This window comes from Lytechinus pictus, chromosome 4 (assembly GCF_037042905.1).
Source record: "Lytechinus pictus isolate F3 Inbred chromosome 4, Lp3.0, whole genome shotgun sequence".
In the NCBI taxonomy this organism is placed as follows: domain Eukaryota; kingdom Metazoa; phylum Echinodermata; class Echinoidea; order Temnopleuroida; family Toxopneustidae; genus Lytechinus; species Lytechinus pictus.
This window is the reverse complement of record NC_087248.1, coordinates 12,379,138-12,404,346: the sequence shown is the minus strand read 5'-3', so window position 1 is coordinate 12,404,346 and position 25,209 is coordinate 12,379,138. Positions and strand designations below refer to the sequence as shown.

The 25,209-nt window shown below is 37.5% G+C and overlaps 1 protein-coding gene across 1 annotated transcript in view; it reads right to left on the bottom strand.

Annotated features, from left to right (window-relative positions):
• Nucleotides 1-25,209, bottom strand: part of LOC129259007 (nose resistant to fluoxetine protein 6-like) — a 49,260-nt gene that overhangs the window by 6,000 nt on the left and 18,051 nt on the right. Inside the window, exons 6-14 of the mRNA XM_064098399.1 lie at nucleotides 21,264-21,496; nucleotides 20,308-20,490; nucleotides 19,391-19,484; nucleotides 17,935-18,027; nucleotides 16,928-17,090; nucleotides 14,371-14,450; nucleotides 12,655-12,756; nucleotides 11,617-11,767; nucleotides 696-882 (exon numbers count right to left, since the gene is read on the bottom strand). Of these exons, the coding sequence (XP_063954469.1) occupies nucleotides 696-882; nucleotides 11,617-11,767; nucleotides 12,655-12,756; nucleotides 14,371-14,450; nucleotides 16,928-17,090; nucleotides 17,935-18,027; nucleotides 19,391-19,484; nucleotides 20,308-20,490; nucleotides 21,264-21,496 (1,286 nt within the window). The remainder of the gene's footprint in view (nucleotides 1-695; nucleotides 883-11,616; nucleotides 11,768-12,654; nucleotides 12,757-14,370; nucleotides 14,451-16,927; nucleotides 17,091-17,934; nucleotides 18,028-19,390; nucleotides 19,485-20,307; nucleotides 20,491-21,263; nucleotides 21,497-25,209) is intronic.

Below are 25,209 nucleotides of genomic sequence, written 5' to 3'. Positions count from 1 at the left end.
CCATCATTTTGATGGCTTCCAAATCCTGTTACCATGATAATAAGTATTCGGGCAAAGATACAATAATTATAATATTTCTATGCAATGGGACACAGGGCTGGTAGCTCAATACTATTAAACACAGAAAAATAGGCGCTGGGTTTGTTAATGATTACAATGGTTATTACAATGATATTGATTCCAAATTTCAGAAATCAAATGCTCAATAGTATTTTTTCACTTATATTATTTGATAGGGACTAACATTTAAATTTCTCAATTTCAGAAAGGATTGTTGCGTGTACACAGTAACCCTGAGCTAGCTACTACATGTACACCTATCACACATAATTATAAATTGCAATGTGTTTGGGGGGGGGGGTTGGGGGGAGCTATGACAATGCAAACAAAAATGCTACTCAGTGAAAATTTTGGCTTGAAAAATCCTTCGGATGAAGGGAAATGCTGAGTATTTAGTGAATACAACTCCAATTAATTCTAAACTAAATGATCAGGAAAAGTAATCAAAGGACAGAATTCATTACCAATACTACTTTGGAATCATAATCTACATTGTAAATTTCAATTTAAGAGTTGTTCATCAATTTGTAATATTTCAACTTTGTATCATAATTGCTTTTATGTCTGATTTTACTAAGAAAATTGAAAAATATGAATTTGAACAATCGACGATAATTCTTGAACTTGATACCTACCTCCATAACCATAATGACATGCAAACACAACCCAGGAGAGACACACAGCCCAGACGAACCGACACAGAGCCATATACGCAGCACTTTCAGCAGTACTCATCACATGACCATGATAGGATGGGTATAAGCCATATACCAACGTCATGCCAATTGCAGCAGCAACGATCCATCCTATTACGGCCACGATCTGCGACAAAAGAATGAAGAAAAAATTACAAGATTAGACGATGAGACAATCAGTCAAATGTTTCACAGCAAGATACCAGTTGTATCAGAGGCCGGCTCAGCAGAGACCGAGGCCACTGAAAAAATTTACTTTTTTTTTTCACCTCTCAAATTTAATTGACCATTCTGGGATCAATATCCACCCCCCAAAAAAAGATTAGATAAATAAATAAAGATATTGATAATGGACCCCTGTGTACATGCAAATCTTTTCTGTGTTAGATCTTTTTTTCCATTCCATGTGTATGGTAAAACTGCACATTATTACAAAAAAAGACAGAGTAGCTGGATGATGCAGTGCACCCTGAAAAGGACTGCATTTGTCAATGTATCACTCAGGCCTCAAGAATACTAACAAAATTTTTCTCAATACATTCATACTGTTACGGCCCAGAGTTATGTGTTTCATGACTTAGTTATTAAGCAGCTGTTGTTCGCCCCATCTTATTGAAGTGTAAAGTCTGTTTGTTATTCCCAAGGGGTTTTAGTTCATGTAATATTATTAATGTTAGTAATATGGGAATGACCACTGAGTCAATGCTCCCTTCCTGCTTAACAGGTTACTCCAGCATTTGTTTGCATTTCCCATGGACTGTTCAGTTGTCTCCTCTCTTTCATGTATTCTGCTCTTTTGTACACTCCATGTGATTATCCTTTGTTTACTACTTAATTCTTGTTAAGCTTTCTGTTCTCAAGGGATTGAAATTGGGTGTATTGTTCCTTATATAAACTGTTACAATTGTAGTCCATGTGAGATCAGATCTGCTGTTGGGTTCAATACTAGATTATGGTGATTTGGACATATTGAGTCAGTCTTGATTTTGAAGTGAACAGGAGAACATCTTAACTTGTACCACGCTACCCTCGTAAAATAAAGCAGATGAAATCGTGAACTATATTGTGCAGAGTCTTTTGTGCGTCCAAACAAGTTTACCCAAAGAAAACGTAACATTTGGTGAGCAGCGGTGCGATCAGGACTTGCACACGTACATTGATATTTTTATTGTCAGATATTTCTTTGGAAAATTGTGTAACATCATTATGCCGAACACAAGAAGAAAGCGACAAGAGGATGTGCCTGTGGAGGTCACTGATACTTCATCAGAAGTAGAAGCCTTAAGAAATGAGATACGGCAAATCAAAGCAGAGAGGATTCTGAAAACTGTGATACCACTTCCTCGGCAAAACTCATTTGATGGAACATCATCACTACTTGCGTTCAAAAATCAATTTGAGACTCTCGCATTTTCAAGTGGATGGAACTCAGAAGAAAAACGAATAAGGCTTGCGTCAGCTCTACAAGGGGAGGCAGCCGAATATATATTCGAATTGCCAAGCTTTAATGAACTGACTTATGACGAGCTCATGACTAGTCTGCTGCGACGCTTCGGAGACCGTCGTCGTGCTGCGTCATACCTGGCGAAATTGGAGTCAAGAAAATTGGAAAGGACTGAATCCATTGCCGAATATGTAGCCGACATACGCACATTGACAAATAAAGGCTACCCAAGAGCAGACGCTGTGACAAGAGAGTCGATCGCCATTCGGCATTTTGTGAAAGGGTTGAATGATCAACATTTAACAATAACTGTGGGGATGAAAGAGCCTGCATCACTAGAAGAAGCCATGGACATTGTTGAAATGTATAGGAGTTTGAAGGAGGAAGAAATGAGCAGTGCAGGATCAAGAATCCGACAAGTAACTGCATCAACCCCGGTGACGGAGGAGCGTCTCAATGCATTCGGGGAAAAGCTGACGTCAGAATTGTCACAGAAAGTAAGTGAACTTGCTAACGTATTATCAAACATCTGTACAGACATTCAAGGACGCCAGTATGGTGCTCATACTCGTGGTCGTGGAAGAAGTCGCGGACGTGGGCATGGGAGAAATGCGAACTACGGTCGAAATAAAGATCACATTACATGCTACAACTGTGGTGTTCAAGGACATTTCGCGCGGGAATGTAGCCAACCTGAACAACCATTCAAGGTGAGTGGACAACAACAAAGCCAATCTTCGATGTCGGGAAACTAGTGATGACCGGGTCATCCGGCTCGACGCCGGTCACACCAGTTGTAGAGATTGAGGTGAGAAGGAGTGGAGCAGTCGGAATGTCAGCATCTATACGAGGAAAAGTAAATGAAACTGATGCAAATTTGTTGATTGACACTGGTGCTGCTGTAACAATCCTTTCCCAAACTTTGTACAATAAAATGCCCCTTGATTGTCGACCTCCGCTTGTAAAACCCTCAGATAAGACCATACTAAAAACAGCAGATGAAAGCACCATGGATATAAGTGGACAGGCAACATTTCAATTTGACATCAATGGTAGCGTTTTTACATGGAATGCTTTTGTGGCCCCTATACATGACGACGCTTTAATTGGATATGACTTTTTGTATCATTTTGACTGCATAATTGAAGCCAGAAGGGGACTGATGATTGCTGGTTTGTGGGTGGACTGTGACTTAGGAGGAGTTCCAAATATTGCGAGAAGAGTTACACTCAACTCGTCTATTGTGGTTCCCCCACATAGCGAAATACTGACTGTTGGACTTGTCGAGGAAATCGCTGGGAGCAGTTGCAGTGACGTTATTATTGAACCATTGCCCGCTGGACTTAGCAATAAGGATACTGTGTTGGTTGCCGCCACACTTTGTACCGTGGAGCAAGTCAAATCGGGTGCTCCAATACGATTGATGAATACTACTTCTGAGGAAATATCAATGGAGAGGGGGAAGACTATTGCTTACGCAAGTGATATCATCGATCTCCATGAAATTGATAATCAGGAGAACTCTCAGAGTGTGATCATCAATCGTGTAAGCGGCACAAGTGTCACGGGGACTAGCAGACCACAGTCAACCCCAACAATGGAAATAGAAATTGAAAAACAACAACTACATGAGAATTTGTATGAACTTTATGAGAGAAGTTCAGAAGGACTAAATGACACAGAAAAGGGAAAATTGAGTGCATTGCTTCAGAGGCATGCAGATATATTCGCAAAGTCCAAAAGTGACCTAGGGAGGTGTGGTGTTCTTCAGCATGAAATCAATACCGGAGAAGCCAGGCCTATTCGCCAACCTGCTCGTAGACCACCTCGTGCTTTCGAAGGAGAAGAAGAAAAGATAATTCAGGAGCAGCTGGAATCAGGTATCATTCAACCCTCAACCTCCCCATGGGCATCTCCCCTCGTCTACGTGAAGAAGAAAGATGGCACCACACGTCCCTGTGTGGATTATCGTAAACTCAATTCTGTGACTGAATTTGACTGCTTCCCACTCCCCAAAATTGATGAATGTTTGGACAGCCTAAGCGGCAGTAAAGTTTTCTCCACTCTCGATCTCCAATCAGGATATTGGCAGATTGAAGTTAAGGAAGACGACAGGCCCAAAACTGCTTTCCGAACAAAATCTGGTCTGTATGAATATATTGTAATGCCGTTTGGACTATCTAATGCACCAAGCACCTTTGAGAGATGCATGGAACTAGTGATGAAAGGTCTGCAATGGAAAACTCTGCTAGTCTACCTGGATGATCTTATAATCTTCAGTAAGACTTTTGATGAGCACCTGTCCCATCTCGATGAAGTATTGCACCGCTTGAGCAGAGCCGGGCTCAAGTTGAAACCCAGCAAGTGTGCATTATTTCAAGAGGAGGTTCTCTACCTGGGCCATATTGTGACAACAGATGGAGTAAAACCAAACCCTGAGAAAGTTAGTGCTGTGACCGAGTGGAAAACTCCAACCACTGTAGGAGATGTGCGTTCCTTCTTAGGACTTTGCTCTTACTATCGAAAGTTCATTAAGGGTTTTTCAACAATCGCGCGTCCATTAACCCGACTGCTTGAGAAGGGCGTACAATTTGAGTGGAGCGATGACTGTGGGAAAGCTTTTGATGAACTGAAAAAGGCCCTGACTGGTGACAATCTGATGGCGTATCCCAGCAACTCTGGCAGATTCATCTTGGATACCGACGCGTCTGCATTTGGAATTGGTGCAACGCTGTCACAAATCCAATTTAATCATGTGAGTGGGAGGATGGAAGAACGTCCCATTGCTTACGCCAGCAAAACTCTGACAAAAACCCAGCGGCGATATTGTGTGACGCGGAGAGAACTCCTAGCCGTCGTCACATTTGTCCATCATTTTCGTCATTATCTGCTGGGACACAAGTTTACCATCCGCACCGACCATTCGTCACTTAGGTGGATCATGTCTTTCCGAGAGCCGACGGATCAGATGGCCCGTTGGCTCGAGATCCTTGCCCAATTCAATTTTGTCATGGAGCATCGATCAGGAAAGAGTCACGCCAATGCCGATGCACTGTCACGAATCCAATGCAGCCCGGAATCATGCAGCTGTTATGACTTCGAACCTATTTTGGACGCTTTGCCGTGTGGCGGCTGTACAGCTTGCAAGAGGAAGCACCTGGCATGGTCCAGCTTCATTGACTATGAAGATGTTGTGCCACTTATAAATATGCGACGAGTACAAGCAACAAAATCGACCTCAACTGACACTGAAGTCCAATTTCAAGAACCCGATAAAGAGAGTAAGATGTATTGTTCAGAACTAAGACTGATGATCTGGTATGTTTTAATGATTATACATCTTGCTCTCTCTTTCTTTTCTAAGAATATGCGATCCTTCTATCATTCAGTCAAATGTGTTTGTGTAAAAATGTGTAGCAGTACTAGTTGTCAATATGTTAGGCAAGTAACCACAAGAGGAAGGGCAAGAAATACTGCAAGCTCGAATGAATCGAACAAACCAAGTAATGGAAGACCAATTCTAGATAATTTAGGGGTGACTGCATCAAGCCTGTCAACAATTCAAAGGCAAGATAAAGATATTGGTGTTGTTTGGGTTTGGATGAAAGAATCAAATGTGAGACCTAATCGTGAAAAGATACAGGACAAGAGTCCAATAATCAGAAATCTGTGGTTATTGTGGGACCAGCTTGTATTAATTGATGATGTATTATACAAGCGGTATGATGAAGGTCCATCCAAATCACACTTGACACTCGTCACACCTAAATCATTGATAAAGTTGATTTTGGAAAACAACCACGATAATGTGATGTCAGGCCATTTGGGCATGAAGAAATCTTTGAGTCGAATCAGACATCACTATTACTGGTATAAGATGAAAGAAACAGTTAGGAATTACATTCTAGCTTGCAGTGTTTGTGGTGCGAGGAAAAGACCTCACAGGACCCCTCGTGCCCCACTCAAAAACTACCAACAAGGTGCTCCTTTAGACAGAGTTTGTATTGACATCTTAGGACCTTTTCCTGAATCTGAGAGTGGTAACAAATATGTACTGGTAGTGGGTGATACTTTCACCAAATGGATAGAAGCATATCCCATCCCTGATCAGTGTTCAAATACAGTTGCCGATAAGGTAGTTCATGAGTTTATTTCGAGATTTGGAACACCATTCGAAATACACACTGACCAGGGAAGGACATTCGAATCCGCTCTATTTCGTGACATGTGTCATGCACTTAAAATACATAAAACTAGAACGTCAGGTTACCACCCTCAATCGAATGGATTCATAGAGAGATTTAATCAAACTTTAGTCAATATGATTTCGTCATATGTAAGCAAAAATCAAAAAGACTGGGATGGCAACATTAAATTGTTAACAGCTGCTTACCGCAGTACGACTCATGAAACAACAGGGTTCTCTCCCAATTATTTAATGTTGGGAAGAGAAGTGAAAACCCCCCTCGAAGTAGTCCTAGGGTTGCGGCCTGACTCTGTGCCTAATAAGGTTGAAGAGTATGTACTCAAGATGCAAAATGAGTTAGATAGGGCATATGATTTGGCCAGAGATCAAATAGGGAAAACGGCCGAACGACAGAAACAGGATCATGATGTCCGATTGAGCGAAAATGCATTTAATGTTGGTAACCTGGTCTATTGTCTTGATAAGACAAGAAAGAAAGGTTTGAGCCCTAAATTGAATCCAGAAAAGTGGCAAGGGCCATTTGTAGTAGTGAGAAAAATAAATGATTTGTTGTTTGAAATCAAACAAAATAAGTCACAGTCAAAAGTAGTCCACCATGATAGGCTCAAACCGTATGTAAGTAATGACTTGCCTGACTGGGTTTACAAATTGCAAGAACAAGTTTTATCAGGCAAGAACAGGACAACAAAGTCACGTACTGTCCAAACAATGTTTTAGTTGGTATTTATGAGTATATGTTTTGTGTTGAGAAGGGCTTGATCTTTTCTTCATTTTCTTTTTCTCTTCATTTTATTCTTATCCCTTGTTTTCTTCACTGGCTAACTTTCATCGAATATATGAATTATGTTTCCTTCCTGAATCCCCCCCCCCCCCCCACTGCACAACCACCTCTTCCACTGATAATCGTTAAAGATTGTTTCTTATTTTGACTGAAGTGAGAATATACACCAAAATCCTAATTTGGGTTCATATTGCTTATAGTTTAGTAAAGTCTGTTACTTATATTATATAGAGAACAAAGAAGTGTATCGGGGAATCAAGTGATCTCAATCTAATGTTGTGTTAATTACGACACCAAGTAATTTGATGTGTATTGACAAGGTGATGGTTGTTTGTAATTTGGGATACAATAATGATGGAAGTCGCCAATTTGATGATGCCCTGCACCTACACAAAGGTGCCTGAGCTGGTGTTTCCAGGCCGTTTGATTCAAATTGTGCTGATTTATGTATATAACTAGCAACAAAAAGTGTTGACTATTAGGATTGGGTATATCCCTGCATGTTGGTTTCTACTGTTATCTATAATATATTTCCAGTTTATGAGTTGGTTAATCTTATGACTGACCCTAAACCCCCCCCCTTTCTCTCTCCCGTGAAAAAAAAAAAAACACTTTCCTTCCCACATCTTATTTTCATTATTTTTTTTTTTTCACCTTTTCTATCTCTATCCTTCTTACCTCCAGCCTTAATGAATTTATGCATATGTACATGTATATAGTTTTTTTTCTTGCTTTCTTGTTCAAAATATATTTGTTCAGGAATAATGATTTATGTTGTTACTCTGAAGATGATGTAAAAGAAATTGTTCTGAGAATATTGTACATTCATTGACTAATTTGGGTAAATGTTGGTTCATATCTGATTCTGTCAGTTTCCTTCTCAAATTTATGTATCCGCAGTCTATCTCTGCCTTTTTTCTATATTGTAGTCTTTCCTATTAGATCTAGAACTTACTCATGAAATACATATCAATTATATTCACCTTTCTTTGATTTCAGCTTCAAGATAAAATGTTCTATTAGTTAAACAGTTGTTTTTATCAATGATTATAAAAAGTTTTATTTATTCATTTTTTGTTTTTCATTATCTTCTGTTCTGGGTAGAAGTATATTGGTATGCATATTACGTAAACCGTACAAGCACTGATTTCATAATTTACATTATTAATTGCCTTAAGTGTTGTTGTAATCATATTGGGTGTTTGGTTTTGATAGTTATGTAAATGCTTTTGTTGATGTTGTAGTTTTAATTCGGTATAGGTGATTTAATCCTCAGCTATAGACCTACGATACATTCAATGCCTTTTGTTAGGTATTGAAATAGATTCAGCCACCTCTTTTCCACAGTCTTGAGTATTGATATACTCCTTATAACATAAATACTTGTGATATTTGATTTGGTATTTCATTAGTTTATCACTTAAATACTCAATATCCAATGCGATGTATCGACCATCAATCATCAAAAATAAGTTCCTAATTATTTTGTATTGGGTTTTGTCATTACTCACATGTTCCTAAGTACATTATATCTTTGTACATTCACATTTCCCCTTATCTTTTCTTTTTTTTTTCTTTATCACGCTTTCAAACTGCTGTAAAAACTATATTATAAGATGTGTGTATTGTTGTTACTGTTATTGTTTCAAACCTATACTACATAACATGTATATATAGCAATTGTTTTTGGTTTTATTTTTTTTTTATTTATTTTATTTTATTTTTTTTTGGAATGCCACTATGTTTGTATTGAGGGCAATACATTTTTATTGGAGGGGGAGCAGTGTTACGGCCCAGAGTTATGTGTTTCATGACTTAGTTATTAAGCAGCTGTTGTTCGCCCCATCTTATTGAAGTGTAAAGTCTGTTTGTTATTCCCAAGGGGTTTTAGTTCATGTAATATTATTAATGTTAGTAATATGGGAATGACCACTGAGTCAATGCTCCCTTCCTGCTTAACAGGTTACTCCAGCATTTGTTTGCATTTCCCATGGACTGTTCAGTTGTCTCCTCTCTTTCATGTATTCTGCTCTTTTGTACACTCCATGTGATTATCCTTTGTTTACTACTTAATTCTTGTTAAGCTTTCTGTTCTCAAGGGATTGAAATTGGGTGTATTGTTCCTTATATAAACTGTTACAATTGTAGTCCATGTGAGATCAGATCTGCTGTTGGGTTCAATACTAGATTATGGTGATTTGGACATATTGAGTCAGTCTTGATTTTGAAGTGAACAGGAGAACATCTTAACTTGTACCACGCTACCCTCGTAAAATAAAGCAGATGAAATCGTGAACTATATTGTGCAGAGTCTTTTGTGCGTCCAAACAAGTTTACCCAAAGAAAACGTAACAATACCACACTTAACCCTAAAAAGACTGGGGGGGGGGGCTGATTCAGCCCCCCCTCGACATTTTTCGCGATAAATCCGCCATGCGAAATTTTTTGACCGCGTCGCTCGCTGACTTTTTACCTTCAAGTCTCTCGCAACTTTTGAGACCAAAATTGTGACCCCCGGGTACGCGGTTCCGAAATCACGCAACATTTTTTAAGTGCATGCAGACCCAAAATTACTCAAAAACGTGAATTTGTGTACAAATCCAATGCAAATAGTGTTTTTAACCAAAATTCATAAATGTATCATTATTTTTCCTTTTACTGCTTAAAATCAATTTTATCTATTTTATGGTCGAAGTAAAGTCCCCGACAATTTCCATTGAAAAAACATTAAAAAACAAAAAGTCGAAAAACAAAGAAATACATAAGAAATTTAGAAAACAATAGAATACATAAGAAAATAAATGTGATGTTGAAATTTAAAAAAAAAAAGCATTTCAGGGGCATTATTTTATTAATTAGAGCAAACTTATGATTTTACGCATAAATTAGCATAATTAATGAGACATGAGATTTTTTGCAGAATTTGATATAATAGTTTTGTAGATAATGCCATGGGTAACACGTGTGCCAATTTTCGTCGCGATCGCGCGATCGACGGCCGAGATCATAGGGGGGGGGCTGAATCAGCCCCCCCCCAGTCTTCTTAGGCATCGAAATAGCCCAGTCTATTTAGGGTTAAATATTACCAGGAAGCAAAACATGCACTTTCCTCTCAAACACATTTTAGTTTCTCTATATGAATACAATTGTAGGCTCATTCATTCTCTATATCATTGATATTTATCTCAAAAGGTATCTTTTAAGACTAGATATTTATAATGATCAATGAGAGTCCACACAAAGTGTTGATCAATTTCCTCCAATCCCCCTTCAGAACAGAACAATAACTTAAAATACATGTACCGTATTAAATCTTTATGCAGTTGAAATGTATGCCCCGCCAATTTTCAGAACTAGAATATATGACACACATAACATTTGATATGACCTTTGACCTTACGACTCCAAAATCAGCTTCTAGGACTGTCTCATTTGGTAAAATTCACCTACATTGAACAATAACAATAAACACTATTAAGGACGTTCCATAGTTAAGTTTTTGCGCATCATGATCTGCGCATACTTTACGCTATGCGCTTTGACGTCACAAAGGATGAATATGTGATTAATCAGCTATAGGTATAAGTGGATTTTCCCCTTGATCTACATTCTAATGACATATAAGATATGTTATTTTATGAAGCTAATTAGCTGAATTGTCCATGAAACCATTTTTTTAATACCTCTACAATTTCAGAATACTTTACTCTGCATTAATGCAAAGTATGATGAATATGACCTTGAGTTTGAATAAACGGTAGAGCAGTTTGAGATAGTTCCTCACAAAGATACAAAGCATTTGGGACGATTTTGGTGTTTTAAAAAGCTCATTTCCTCCAGCAAAAGTGCTGATAGTTTAAAAACAAGCACATGAACCCCTATTATTTAATGTTTATACCTCTTTAGTATACCTTCCTCTACAATTTTGCAAATTTTAATGGAAAAGACATGGGTCTTGAAAAAAGTGCAGCATTTATTGTACTTCGCAAATTTGTTACAAAAATATCAATTTTTGAGATAGGTTTTTGTGTTCTTTTCGCAACATTTTAAAGAACTGAAGGTGCTGCTAGCCTTAAAAAGGCAATCGAATAGCAATATGAATGGATTATCCATCTAGTTCTGAATTATACTGTGAAATTTACATAGATTTTGACTGAGTAATACATGTTTAAACTCAATGTAGTGATCCCATGTCTAAAAATGTCCAAACCTTGTGAATACACATTTTTAAGAACTTCACATTGGGTAAACTTCAAAGCTCGATAGCAAAATATCAAGCACATGAATCCATGTTACTTTGGAATATTTAGGTGCTGAAGTACCTCTGTGCAAAATTTGGTGAAAATGCAATGGATTTTACTCTAACTGTGGAACAATCTTTAATTGTTTGCATCACACAACATTCTAATAACTTAAACATCTCACTTACAGGGTGCATTTTGAAGGGTTTATTCTTATATAGATGGAGAAAATATCCCATCACCATGCCAACTAGATAAGGGGCAATGCGGCAGTAGGGCTTGTCATAGATCACGTCCATAAAAGAATGGCTTGGATCCTGATTCTGATTCGCTGCATCCCTAGAAAAGATAAATTGCTTCAGTAAAAACAAGTATGTAAAATACAATTTAACCCTATCTAGGCCGGGGTATTTTTTTTTTTGGGGGGGATCTCGGCCGTCGATCGCGCCGAAAATTGGCACGCGGGTTGTCTGGAACATAATCTACAAAATTGTATAGTAATTTATTTCATGCGAATTGCTATTGAGTGATTATGCTAATTTATGCATAATTAGTTATGCGTAATAAGTATGTGAAATCATACTTTTTCCCTTTAACACCCTAAATAAAGCTCCAAATGTTCTAATTTTTGGTATAGAAACTCTTAGTGGTGTTTTTAGCAAGTGTACATGAACAAATTGTGATACCAAATCATTTTCTTAAAATGTATTATATTGTTTTTTGCAATTTCTTTAATATTAACATGTATATTCTGTTTTTTACCTTTGTTTTTCATTGTTTTTTAAATGAAATTTGTGAAGGACTCTTCTGAGATCATAAAAAACATAAAATGAATACATTTAGACCAGCAAAACTAAAAATAATCATAAATTTATGATTTTTGGTTGAAAACACAATTTGCATTGACTTTGTACACAAAATCACGTTTTTCAGCAATTTTTTGTTCTGACATGCACATGCATAATGTTGCGTAATTTCGGAATCACGTACCCGGGTGACGCAAAATTCTACAGATATTTTTTCTTAATGTTGTTGAGAAGAATAAAACAAATTGAAAGAAAATAGGAAATTTCGTAGGATTCTCTGTTCAAAGTCATTTCCTGGACATTGCTATAGCTGATATCAAAATTAATGCAAGATATGTGACTACCTACTCAGGTGCATGTCGGTTACTGATTATCTTTCAAAACTGAAGAGAATAATTTGAACTAAAGTATGCTACTTACATGAGTACAGCAGAGAAGTTGTATTTGGCCATCAGAACACCTGTGGAGATGAAACTTGCAAGGCACATTACTCCAATGCTCAAAATTCCAACTATCGGAACCCTGTCAGGATATAATGTTAATAATTGAATACTTTCTTATGACATAAATTCACCATACAAAATGCTGAAGGTACATATACACAAATAATACCTGGTTCAATGTGTCTATCAATATTTAAGTTCACAATGTCTAATCTCCTGCTTCCCATTTATGATGTTAATGGAAAATGCAGATTTCATAAAATCTTATGCTGTCAAGGTAACCGAAATACAGTTGATGCAAAATGATGCCAAAGACTTGGCATTATCTTCAGTATATCGGACCATGACTCCTACTTTGTAGATCATGGAAAGTCAATTTTAGATCATGATCATGAAAGGCGTAATGTGGGTGACTTGACAGTTGCTCCTGAGACAATTGCTCTGGGCTTTGTCCCGTCTAAGATGTAGGGTTAGAGTTACAATAGGGTTTCATGTTAGTCGTAGGATTAGATTTAGTGTAGGGTCAGAGTTACAATAGGGTTTCATGTTAGTCGTAGGATTAGATTTAGTGTAGGGTCAGAGTTACAATAGGGTTTCATGTTAGTCGTAGGATTAGATTTAGTGTAGGGTTAGAGTTACAATAGGGTTTCATGTTAGTCGTAGGATTAGATTTAGTGTAGGGTCAGAGTTACAATAGGGTTTCATGTTAGTCGTAGGATTAGATTTAGTGTAGGGTTAGAGTTACAATAGGGTTTCATGTTAGTCGTAGGATTAGATTTAGTGTAGGGTTAGAGTTACAATAGGGTTTCATGTTAGTCGTAGGATTAGATTTAGTGTAGGGTCAGAGTTACAATAGGGTTTCATGTTAGTCGTAGGATTAGATTTAGTGTAGGGTTAGAGTTACAATAGGGTTTCATGTTAGTCGTAGGATTAGATTTAGTGTAGGGTCAGAGTTACAATAGGGTTTCATGTTAGTCGTAGGATTAGATTTAGTGTAGGGTTAGAGTTACAATAGGGTTTCATGTTAGTCGTAGGATTAGATTTAGTGTAGGGTTAGAGTTACAATAGGGTTTCATGTTAGTCGTAGGATTAGATTTAGTGTAGGGTCAGAGTTACGTATAGGGTTTCATGTTAGTCGTAGGATTAGATTTAGTGTAGGGTTAGAGTTACAATAGGGTTTCATGTTAGTCGCAGGATTAGATTTCGTGTAGGGTTAGAGTTACAATAGGGTTTCATGTTAGTCGCAGGATTAGATTTAGTGTAGGGTTAGAGTTACAATAGGGTTTCATGTTAGTCGTAGGATTAGATTTAGTGTAGGGTCAGAGTTACAATAGGGTTTCATGTTAGTCGTAGGATTAGATTTAGTGTAGGGTCAGAGTTACAATAGGGTTTCATGTTAGTCGTAGGATTAGATTTAGTGTAGGGTTAGAGTTACAATAGGGTTTCATGTTAGTCGCAGGATTAGATTTAGGGTAGGGTGTAGTGTGTATATCAAGGGTCGAAGTAAGTCTTTTGATTAGTGAGTGGAATCCCTAGCAGAACAATCGCTGCCGGAGCAAATGTCGTGGACCCATAATCTGTGGTACTGACATTCTTTGAATGGAAGATTGTTGGGCAAACCATGACAGTAGAAGAAGCCATATGACACTAAACTGTTTATATAATTTAGAAATGTACCTGTGTATGCACTTACTTGTAAAGCATAATCAGGAGGGGAGGGCTTATCACAAAGAACTGCATGTCGTTAGCAAGATACCACACCCATCCGATACACTGGAATTCGGAATAGAAAACAATACAATATCTTCATTTTAGTATTGAATTTGAGCACAAAATGATAGAAAATACAGTTTTTATATATGAATCATCACTGGTATGGGCATGTGTTGAGGAGGGATAATGATCCCTTTTTAGAAGGGTGCATGAGTTTGAGGTGGCTGGTCAGAGGGGAAGGGGGCGACCAGAGAAGACGTGAAAGAAGCATCTGGAGGAGAGTAGGAGAGTTGGGTTGAGGGAAGAGGATGCAGTGAGTAGGGTATAGTGGATGGAGGTGGTGAGGGGGATCTCTGTGAGTTCTAGGTGAATCCGGCCACCAACGTAGTTGAGGACTAAATGGATATAAAATCTGGATGACTGACTGACATCACAGGAAACGTGCGCTACAGCATATCCATCAATGAGATTATGTGTTAATAAAAATGCGTCCATTGGCCCTAAGAATAACTTTAAGTCACACTTAAAGATAAATTCCAGTTGTGGGAACGATCTCAAAATGACTTTTTACAGAATTTAATATAATGATCACCAAAGTGTCTGTTTGTATGAATAAAAAATATGCGCCAAAGGATTCTGGAAGAAATTGTGTAATTGCTGAGAAATAAGCAAAATAAGCGCAGATTCGGTCACTTCCGTCGGGTCTTTATTCCAGCAATAATAATACACTGTCCCACGTGTGCCTATCTGTGTTGGCGATCTTCAGTGTGATCGTTTTTTAGCTAGATATTATGATTTCACAAAGTTCAGTTTATGTAACTGTACCAGATATAGATCCACAATGATATATCAATACAGGGTACTTTATCCTTGGTTTTGATATACATGTATCAATACAGGGTACTTTACCTTGGTTTTACAGACTTTCTCACGAAATCAGTGTTTTACTGCAACTACGTTCATTTAGCTTTAAATCTTTGTGAAACATCATAATGATTTATACCTTAACCCTAACTAGGCCGGGCTTTTTTGGCTGTTCTGTGGCCGGGGGGGGGTTGATTCAACCCCCCCCTGAGATCTCGGCCGCCGATTGCGCGAGCGCCGCAAAAATTTGCACGCTGGTAGTGTGCGATGTAATCTACAAGGCTGTATGGTAAAATTTTCCAAAATAATGAGATTTTATTTTATATGAATTAATTATGCTAATTTATGCATAAATCATACTTTTTGCTCTAATTCACTAAATAAAGCTCCTAAAATGCTAATTTTTGGTAAAAATATTCTTTGTAGCATTCTTAATAATGGCAATTGAAAAAAACTTCGGTTTGGAAATCAATTTCTTATGTATTTTATTGTTTTATGAATTTCTTATGTATTTCTTTGTTTTTCAACCCTTTGTTTTTCTTTGTTTTTTTCACCAGATTTATTGCACAACCTTTTTGAAGCATAATTATGCTACAATCAATTGCTTTCAGCTGTTTAAAGTAAAAATAATCATATCTTTATGAATAAGATGAGAAAACTCAATTTGCATTGACTTTGTACACAAAATCACGTTTTCGGACAATTTTTGGTCTGACATGCACTTACAAAATGTTGCGTAATTTCGGAACCGCGTACCCGGGCGTCATAAATTTGGTCTCAAAAGATGCGCGAGACTTAAAAGTATAAACTCTGGTTTATAAACCAGGCCATTTTAGGGTTAAAGTGATAAATTGTCCTACAGGTACACTGTACATGTAACACCTAAATGCAGCAGTAATTACTTGCTAGTTTCTTAGCGCTTTTTCTGTGAGATACAAAGCGCTTTGCTTTGAGATGCCGTACCTGGTCAGCATAGGAGATCAAATATTTACGAATTACAAGGCAGTGACAGTATTTTTCTAATAAAGTCCTGTGCATACATGTACATGATCAGGATATCAGACAAGGTGGTACACGAACCAAGAGTCTTGCCTGATATAGCGATCAATAAAATATGCAATGGGATCTTTTGACCTTGTCATCCTCATGGATAAACATGTAGCATTAATGGTTATTTGTACCAAGTTATTTGTACACAATTGATGCAGAAATAAATAAATGAGAGCAATTTGAATAAGAACTTTACCTTTTGACCCCATCACCCTCATAAACACACATGCGGTATTACCCAAGGATGATATGTACCAAGTGTTAATATAATTGATGCAGAAATAAAGAAATGAGAGCAGTTTGAACAAGAACTTGACCCTTTGACCCCCAGATGACCTTTAAAACCTTAGAATTATAAACTGAAGTTATCTATTGAATATCTCTAAAATAACATCATTTTTACACGTTACCTGATACATAAGACCTTTGCTTTTCGAATCACATGACTTGACGCCTGTATTCCAGCTTTTTAGGTTCAAAGGGTTAAAAGAACAATACTGTCACTGCCTGGTAGCTTGTAAATATTTTATCTCATATGCTGACCAGGGACGGCATCTCAAAGGGGCTTTGTATCTCGCACAAAAGGCGCTATATAAATATGAACAATTATTCATTATACTTACCTGTCCAGCATTTCGAACCAAGTTATTGACGTAGAGGAGATTGGCCCACCAGTATTTCTCACAAGCAACGTCTTTCGTCTGGACATACCAAACCGGACTGCTTCCTAAATAAGGCTTTATATAGAGAGAGATCAGCATCGTCATACCCAATGCAGGAGTCAACCTGGTTTAAAAAAACATAGAAGAGAATAATAGGCATTTTGTTTAGTGTCATCTAACGTATTCCAGGCACACTGTTAGCGGGGACATCGTGGTCTATTGGTTCTGACTTGCGTCTTTCAATCAGAGGGTCGTAGGTTCGCATTCCAGCCATGCCGTGAATTCCTCCAGCGAGAAATTTACCTGCGTTGTGCTGCACTCCACCCAGGTGAGGTGAATGGGTACTGGCAGGATTGATTCCTTGAATGCACTAAATACATGTACATGTACTTAAAAGCAGCTCGAGCTAAAGCCCGTGTAACAGAGAAGCGAATCACCAGGGGCCTGTTGCATAAAACTTTTTACCTGAGAAAACTCTGGTAAAAACTGAAAACATAGGTTAGTCTGATTTCTGCCATTGACTTTAACACAGGTAAAAAAACTCTGGTAAAAACAACCTGAGTTTTCTCAGGAAAAAAGTTTTATGCAACGGGCCCCATTTAATAAAAAATAACCAGAGTTTTCTTGATGACATACTTCAAACTTTTAATCATTACCTACGAAAATGAATGCAAACTGCAGAGCAAATATCTGGGTTTTTTTCAAAAATAATCAGTAAGTTAATAATTCTATCTTGAAATGAACGGCAACGAGCTGAAGTGGAAACATTTCTTACAAAGAAGTGTCATGTTGTATGATCTCTCACTTTACGGTCATCACGGCCCTTTCATTGAATATGAACCATAAAAAGATACATTTCATTCATATTTTCAGAAAATGAGCAAAATGCGATTTGTTCCAAAATCGGATCGTGGACTAGTCGTAAGGTGTGCGGTGGTCTTGGACATTCATATTTCTTCATCACTTACCTCCAGTATCTATGGAAATAAAACCAGAGCCACGGAAGCTTTCCATTTGTCTTCACCATCCTCCCAAGGGCCATGTATGCCACCAGCAGTCCACTGTAACATGTAATACAATAATATTTGTTAAATCTATATATTCAATGGGGCTACATGTATTCCATGCTGTGTCGTACAGGACAGTTTTGACAAAATCTTTTTGACATGAAAATAATAAAATATTTTCTTGATTGATGGTGCTCCTCATGCAGTATCAGAAGGGGAGCAAGAACCAATATTTTACTTGGCTTGATTACATATCCTTCTCAGCTGAAATGAAGTATAGTATGTCATACAGGACACAAAAAAGGTGCACATTCCCAGGATTCAAGAGGGAGCTGTTGGATATATTTGGGCCAATATGTTTGGGCCATTGCCAATGTAGCCAAAAGCAGCGCAGCGTACGTGTACTGTGCATGTGTACGTGTGCTGCTCGACTGACTGATAATTGAGAACTTTATGCAAAATTACGTTGATGATCTTCACAATGAATATAATAATAAACATTAATTTGTATAGCGCAGCTTTTATATATACTCTGCTGTGCTTGTTCAGAGCTCTTTTTACTTCAATCTACACAGCAAATTTTCTCAACTCAAGAGATATGTTTTAATTTTGATTTGAAGAGAGTCAATGATGGAGAGCTTCTTATGTCAATTGGCAGGCTATTCAATAGTTTGGGGGCAGCAAGTGCAAATGCACGATCACCACGCGCAACTTTTGTTTTGTGAAAGGGGATCTGGAACAATAATTCATCTGTGGAACTTCGCAGGCTTCGACAATGTGATTTGGTTTTAAGTTTGAGTAATTCTGTATGTGGGCTTGACTGATTAATGATTTATATACAATTAAGAGAAGTTTGAATGAAATTCTTTGATGCACAGGCAACCAGTGGAGTTCTCTCAGAAGAGGTGGCGGCGTGTACAGTGCACCTCTTGAATCCCGGGAACTGAGAAGGCTATTCCATTACTAATCAGCAGGGCTCCACATGCACTAACCCTTTCTTTCTACTGGTCCAACCTGTTCATGGTGGACCAGTAAATATCCAGTATTTCTATTTTTTACTGGTCCGAACCTAAAATTTACTGGTCACTCAAAATAAAGAAAAACATAAAAAAGATGAGTTTATTTTGCTGTCTTTTATTGCTTTTATTGCCCCCCCCCCCAAAAAAAAAAGTAATCAAACAAACAGTACACATTTAATTCATGAAAGCCATTTTTCAATTTTAGAGAGCCATGTTTGTAATTTACAAAAGACAAGAAAATATCTCAGTTTGATTTTTAACTGGTCAAGTCAGACCAGTAAATCTGGCTATTTCTCAAAAGTTACTGGCCTGACAGCAATTTTTACCGGTCTGGGACCGTCGGACCAGTGCCAGTGTCGTGCTCTGCAATTAGGGTGAAAAGGAAAATGCTTTATTACCTGAGGAAGAAGAATGAGTCTACAGAGAAGAATGCATTGGAGATTGCTTGGAAACCAAAATGGCTGATGAATCCAAAGGCAAAAAGAGGGTTAGCTGTATATCAGGGAACAAATCACAAAAAGAATTCAATGAGAAATGATAGCGTCATCTAATAAAGATTTCATGTCTTGCATCCAAATGCATATAATAACATCGTCAAAATATTTAAAAGTCACATTTTACATGACTATACAGCCTGGAGTACTCTACAGTTCAGCCTTGCTATGTACAGCCAAAGTTGGGGTATTCTGTATCTTTATTCTCCAATTAATTTCTTTAAAAAGAGACCTACAATGTGTTGGTACAGTTAAAGAATTGCATCATTGTTTCAGATTTATAACAAATAGCACATCATCAAAATCCTTTGTGGGTGTACAATGTAATTTTGTAAAGATTGTTTTACAAAACAATGCCCCCATGTTTCTCATGTCAAGAATTCATAATCACACTGATAAATTTTGCATTGAAAGAATAACCAAAACATAAGTTTAAATTTCATTTTATATACATATATTATAAATAAGAAATTTGAAACTTTTGCCCCAAATTGCTATGCAATTAATTCTTTTTTTTAATTATTATTTTTCACATTTAATCCTGATGGAAGTAATCTACATTCAGTAATTGAACATTAAAAAAAAAACAGAGACATATATTGGAATTTCATGAAACATACTCTTGTAATTAAATGTTATAGGCCACATGTTTAAAAAGTTGAATTCAAGCAATAATAGCTGAGAACTTGGCAATGAATCAACCCCCCCCCCCCCCGTAATCATAATGTTTATTTTTTTTTAAACAGATAAACTGTGCAACAAAACATAAAAGTGGATCCAATGAGGCATGAGATATCAATGAAATATCAATATATTCCTACCTACTATACCAGTTCCTTGGACAAAGGACAACACATGACCCATAATGACCCAGGTCATACTGATGACTCGAATTCCATTTAGGCATGATATACTGCCCTCTGTTGTCCTAGCACTAAGCAGCTTAGCCAAGTTGCGGTTGACAGCGAACGAAAGCACGAATTGATGCCAGAATTTGGTACAGGCTGATGAAATAGATGGATAAATTTATACATTTATTGAAATAGAGCAATGTCACATGTGGTGTATTCAGCAAGGTTGATTCCATTGTTTTTAGTTGCAAGAATGAGGAATGCATAGAGTTTCTGTACAGTGCAAGACCGTATTAAAGCTTTACAATGAACACAATACTTCAATCTAGTACTCTCTTTTGGCAATTTCCATTGTTTGTAAAATTCTAAACACTTCAACATACATGTATATTGAACATCCTCTTTCTTTGAGCCGTGTGCTTGACAAGGGCATACAATTTCTAGTTGTAGTAGCCTATAATAAAATCGGAGGGTGAAGCTTTTGTCTTTGCCTTTCTTCTACATTGAAGGTTTTCGAAGCAGCCACCATCTTGTCTGATCCGTAGATTATTTGTTGTTTTCCTTTTATCAACAAATGTCCAGTGGTAGCATAATTTTCATTACGAATCCTGGTTGATAAAACAACATGTAACGAAAGACCAGATTGTTAAGGAGGTGGCTGCTTCACAGTCACATTTCGTAGTCTTCCACATCAGACTATTGCTGACATTTTGCGAAATGTCAGCATCATCCTTGTATAATGGCAAAGACAAACGCTGCAGCCTCCGCCTAGATTATACACTGCCCAAATGCCAATGATTTACAGTCAGAATTTATTTCTTTTTCGTAAAACATTGGTGCTCCAGTAGTTTCCTTTTACTTCCTTTAATAACCCCATATATCCCGGGCTATTTTGAAATGAAAGGAAGGAACATAAAAGATCTCACCAGTGGGTAGCTCCTCTGTCTCTTGCTGCTCTGGTTCCACCTGCTGTGTATCGTTACCGATACCTCTCATCCTTTGGTAGGGGTAGGCGTCTACCACTCTGATGTACCTGTTGACAGACGGCTGAGGGGTGGGGGGAAGGTTGGCAGGTGGTGGCTTGTAGTCAATAGAACGCAGTGTCTTATCAAGGAATGCACCAAGCAGCATTAGGGCAACAACAACCGCAAGAAATGACCTAACAAATATCAAAAACAAAAGAAGAGGGAACTTAACATGGGGGAAGAAAATTCAGGTTTGTGACATGTTTTTTTCCTTATTCTTAAAATTCCGAACACCAGTAATTTAATTTATTGCTGCGTTTATGTATCAGCAAAAGAGAATGAGGAAGAATATATTTAGAAGTTTCACATTCATTAATTTCCAAGATATAATATTGATTTAAATGTTTTCACCACACAAAAAATTCAACGATTACTGTGCAATTGTTTCCTTTTAGTATTTCTAGCATTGAACAAGCAACACTGAGTTTGCAATGAGTGTCTGCAGTATCCAAAATAATTTTATATTTTCAATTCATCCTTCCAATATTTAGCATACATACTGCATCAAAAGTTATTGGTCCCGACTCCAAAGTCCATACAACAATTAAAGCCTGGTCATTTTGATTTGAATGAGTACACAAGACTATGGATAGACATATGGATCACATCTCAACACATTTTTAATTTATGCTTTTTTGGGACCTATTTTAAAACATCTGTCGATGGAAAGTTCTGATCTATTAATGTTTATGTGGAGGCGCAATAGCTCAGTCGGTAGAGCGGGGGTTACGGATTCTGGTGACCAGGGTTAGAATCACACTTGGTAAGGCATTTATCCTGGCTCATTACCAGGTCCCTCAGAGAGGAACTTAAGCCAACGGTCCTCTGGTTGCTTGCGTACAAGCATTCATGATTTTTCAGCAATCAGTTTAAAAATCAACACCATTTGCCATATATGTTAATATAACCTCCTAAAATGCAGAAATTTAGTTGGTAGAGAGAGATAATTTGTTATTGATTAATCTTTACACAACACGACCCTGTCCCTCTAATGAAGCTGTTCACCTGTGGTTATATCACACGTTTCATGAATGTTAGACACAACATAATCAGTACATTATGTAATCTACATGTATGTCAACATCAGAAAATACATTGTGAAATGGTGTTAAAATTGGTTATTTACATGTAGAGGTAGATTATAAAATTAATAAAACATGTTGCTACTACGTCATCTTAGCATATATTGGTGGGGAAAACACCTATAGGAGAGTACAGGTGATGAAATAACATGGAAAGAATATTAAACCAGTCAGAACCAGAACAGACCTTGAACTAACCAAAGAAGAAAGGTATCATCTACAATAAAAGACAATAACAAAAACAAAGTTAATGGATAGATGTCCCACGTAAAATGCCATGTTTATCAAAACTAGAAATATTAATAAAGCAAACACCACCAAATATAGACAGAAAATATTGTGCATGGTCTAGACACATCCAGGTGTATGTACATGTAGGTGAAAAGTGTACAGAGTTAAATGCAGCTGAAATTTACTTCTCTCCCATCATGCATCAGCTGTGGACTAAGAACCTTCAGGTGTAATCTGGTGGTCCAGTGGTCATGTTCCCAGACTGTGAATCTCATGGTCCGACATCAAGTTTCGCTGCAGTGGCATTAAAGGCCTATAGCAATACAATTTCTTAGTGCTTTTAACCTAATTTGGTCAACATTGTAAAGCAGCTTTGAGAAAAATTTCTCACAAAAGAGGAACACATTCAGTACAAATCATGCATTTCACATTACTTACAAAGAACTGAACTCTGTTGAATGCCATAATTGCAACCGAAAAGGGCTGAATCGTGAGGAGACTTTAACACAATTTGAAAAAGGTTACGTACTTTACGTATAATAATTTGTCTGTCATGTAATTCAGTCAATTAATGCAATTAGTGTAAATATCGGAAAGTCAAAATTCGACTGAACTCAGGAAAAAATTTTTCAGGTTGCCAAAGTTCTCAATAATCTTCAGACCTAGAATGTGAACAGATGGGTGTTTCATAAAGCTGTTCGTATTAATTTTAAGAGCGGCTTTAACCCTATCTAGGCCGGGGGGGGGGGGGGGGGGCCTCGGAGGCCCCCCCTCAACGTTCCGTGCAATATTTTCGCCGTGCGAAATTTTTTGACCGCGCCGCTCGCTGACTTTTTACTTTTAAGTCTTGCGCAACTTTTGAGACCAATTTTGCATCACCCGGGTACGTGGTTCCGAAATTACGCAACATTATGTAAGTGCATGTCAGACCAAAAATTGCTCAAAAACGTGATTTTGTGTACAAAGTCAATGTAAATTGTGTTTTCAACCAAAAATAATAAAAATGTATGTTTATTTTTAGTTTTGCTGGTCTAAATGTATTTATTTTATGCTTTTTATGATCTCAGAAGAGTACCCAACAAATTTCATTGGAAAAACAATGAAAAACAAAAGGTTAAAAAAACAAAGAAATACATAAGAAATTGCAAAAAACAATATAATACATAAGAAAATGATTTGATATCGCAATTTTGTTCATGTACACTTGCTAAGAACACAACAAAGAGTTTCTATACCAAAAATTAGAACATTTGGAGCTTTATTTAGGGAGTTAGAGGAAAAAGTATGATTTTGCATACTAATTACGCATAAATTAGCATAATCACCTAATGGCAATTCGCATGAAATAAATTACTATACAATTTTGTAGATTATGTCCCAGACAACCCGCGTGCCAATTTTTGGCCCGATCGCGCGGTCAACGGCCGAGATCTCAAGGGGGGGGCCTGGGAGGCCCCCCCCCCCCCCCGGCCATATGAACTCCCAAAATACCCCAGCCTAGATAGGGTTAAGAAAGACTGGTAAACCTTTATATGCGCTAAATCATCACCAATACACATTTGGTGTACCATTAACCAAAATAAGAAAGGGTCACCAGTCATTCATAAAGTCGCTCGTAACTTACGAGTTAAGAGCGACTCAAAGTTAAGAGCGACTTAAAGTTAAGAGCGACTTTAAGAACGACTGGTGAACCTTTCTTACATGTATGTGCTAAATCATCACCAATAAACATTTGGTGTATACCATTTACCACAATAAGAAAGGATCATCACTCGTTCATAAAGTCGCTCGTAACTTAGGAACAGCTTTATGAAACACCCACCGGGTCTCATAATTGTGAAACCAAAATAAACATCCTGTATCATTCGTACATGTGGAAGTTGAAAGTGAAAATTTGGTTCGATTCTGGTTGACCCGGCTGATTGGTGAGCCCATCATCTGATCCCTCTCACAGACCAATCTAGATATACCGGCGCCGATTACAGAACACCCAATTAGGCATTGGCTGGGAGTCTACTTCTCACTGCTCTCCCATAAGTTAGGCTGTTTGATGACTTTTAACAGCGCAAAATTTGAAACATATAGTGTAATAAATCACTTTTAATAGCATAGATTATTTTCGCACCACATCTTATTCAAGCAATGCCTGCATTCCCCCATTCTCACTTTGCGGCCTCTTTAAGTGAAATCCTTGATTCTGATTGGCTGTTGAACATTGCTACAATGGTATTACCTAATGGCTTTCTATTACCCTCGGATTGCACAGTTAATGTAACTTTTATGCAATGGGGCTCAGGTCTTGTTTTAACAAAAGACGTAAAGAATGAACAAAAGAATTTACTTGCGAAGCCCCAAGATTGTGGAATAACTTACCATTTGAAATTAAACTTCTCCATCAGTAAAACATTCAACATTATGCTCTACTAAAGAGTAAGACCTATCATTAGTTAATTTCCAAACATGTTTTTCCTTTTCTTTTTAATTTGTATTCCAAGCTATGATTTCAGGAGTTCTTACAGTGCAGCAAAAATATA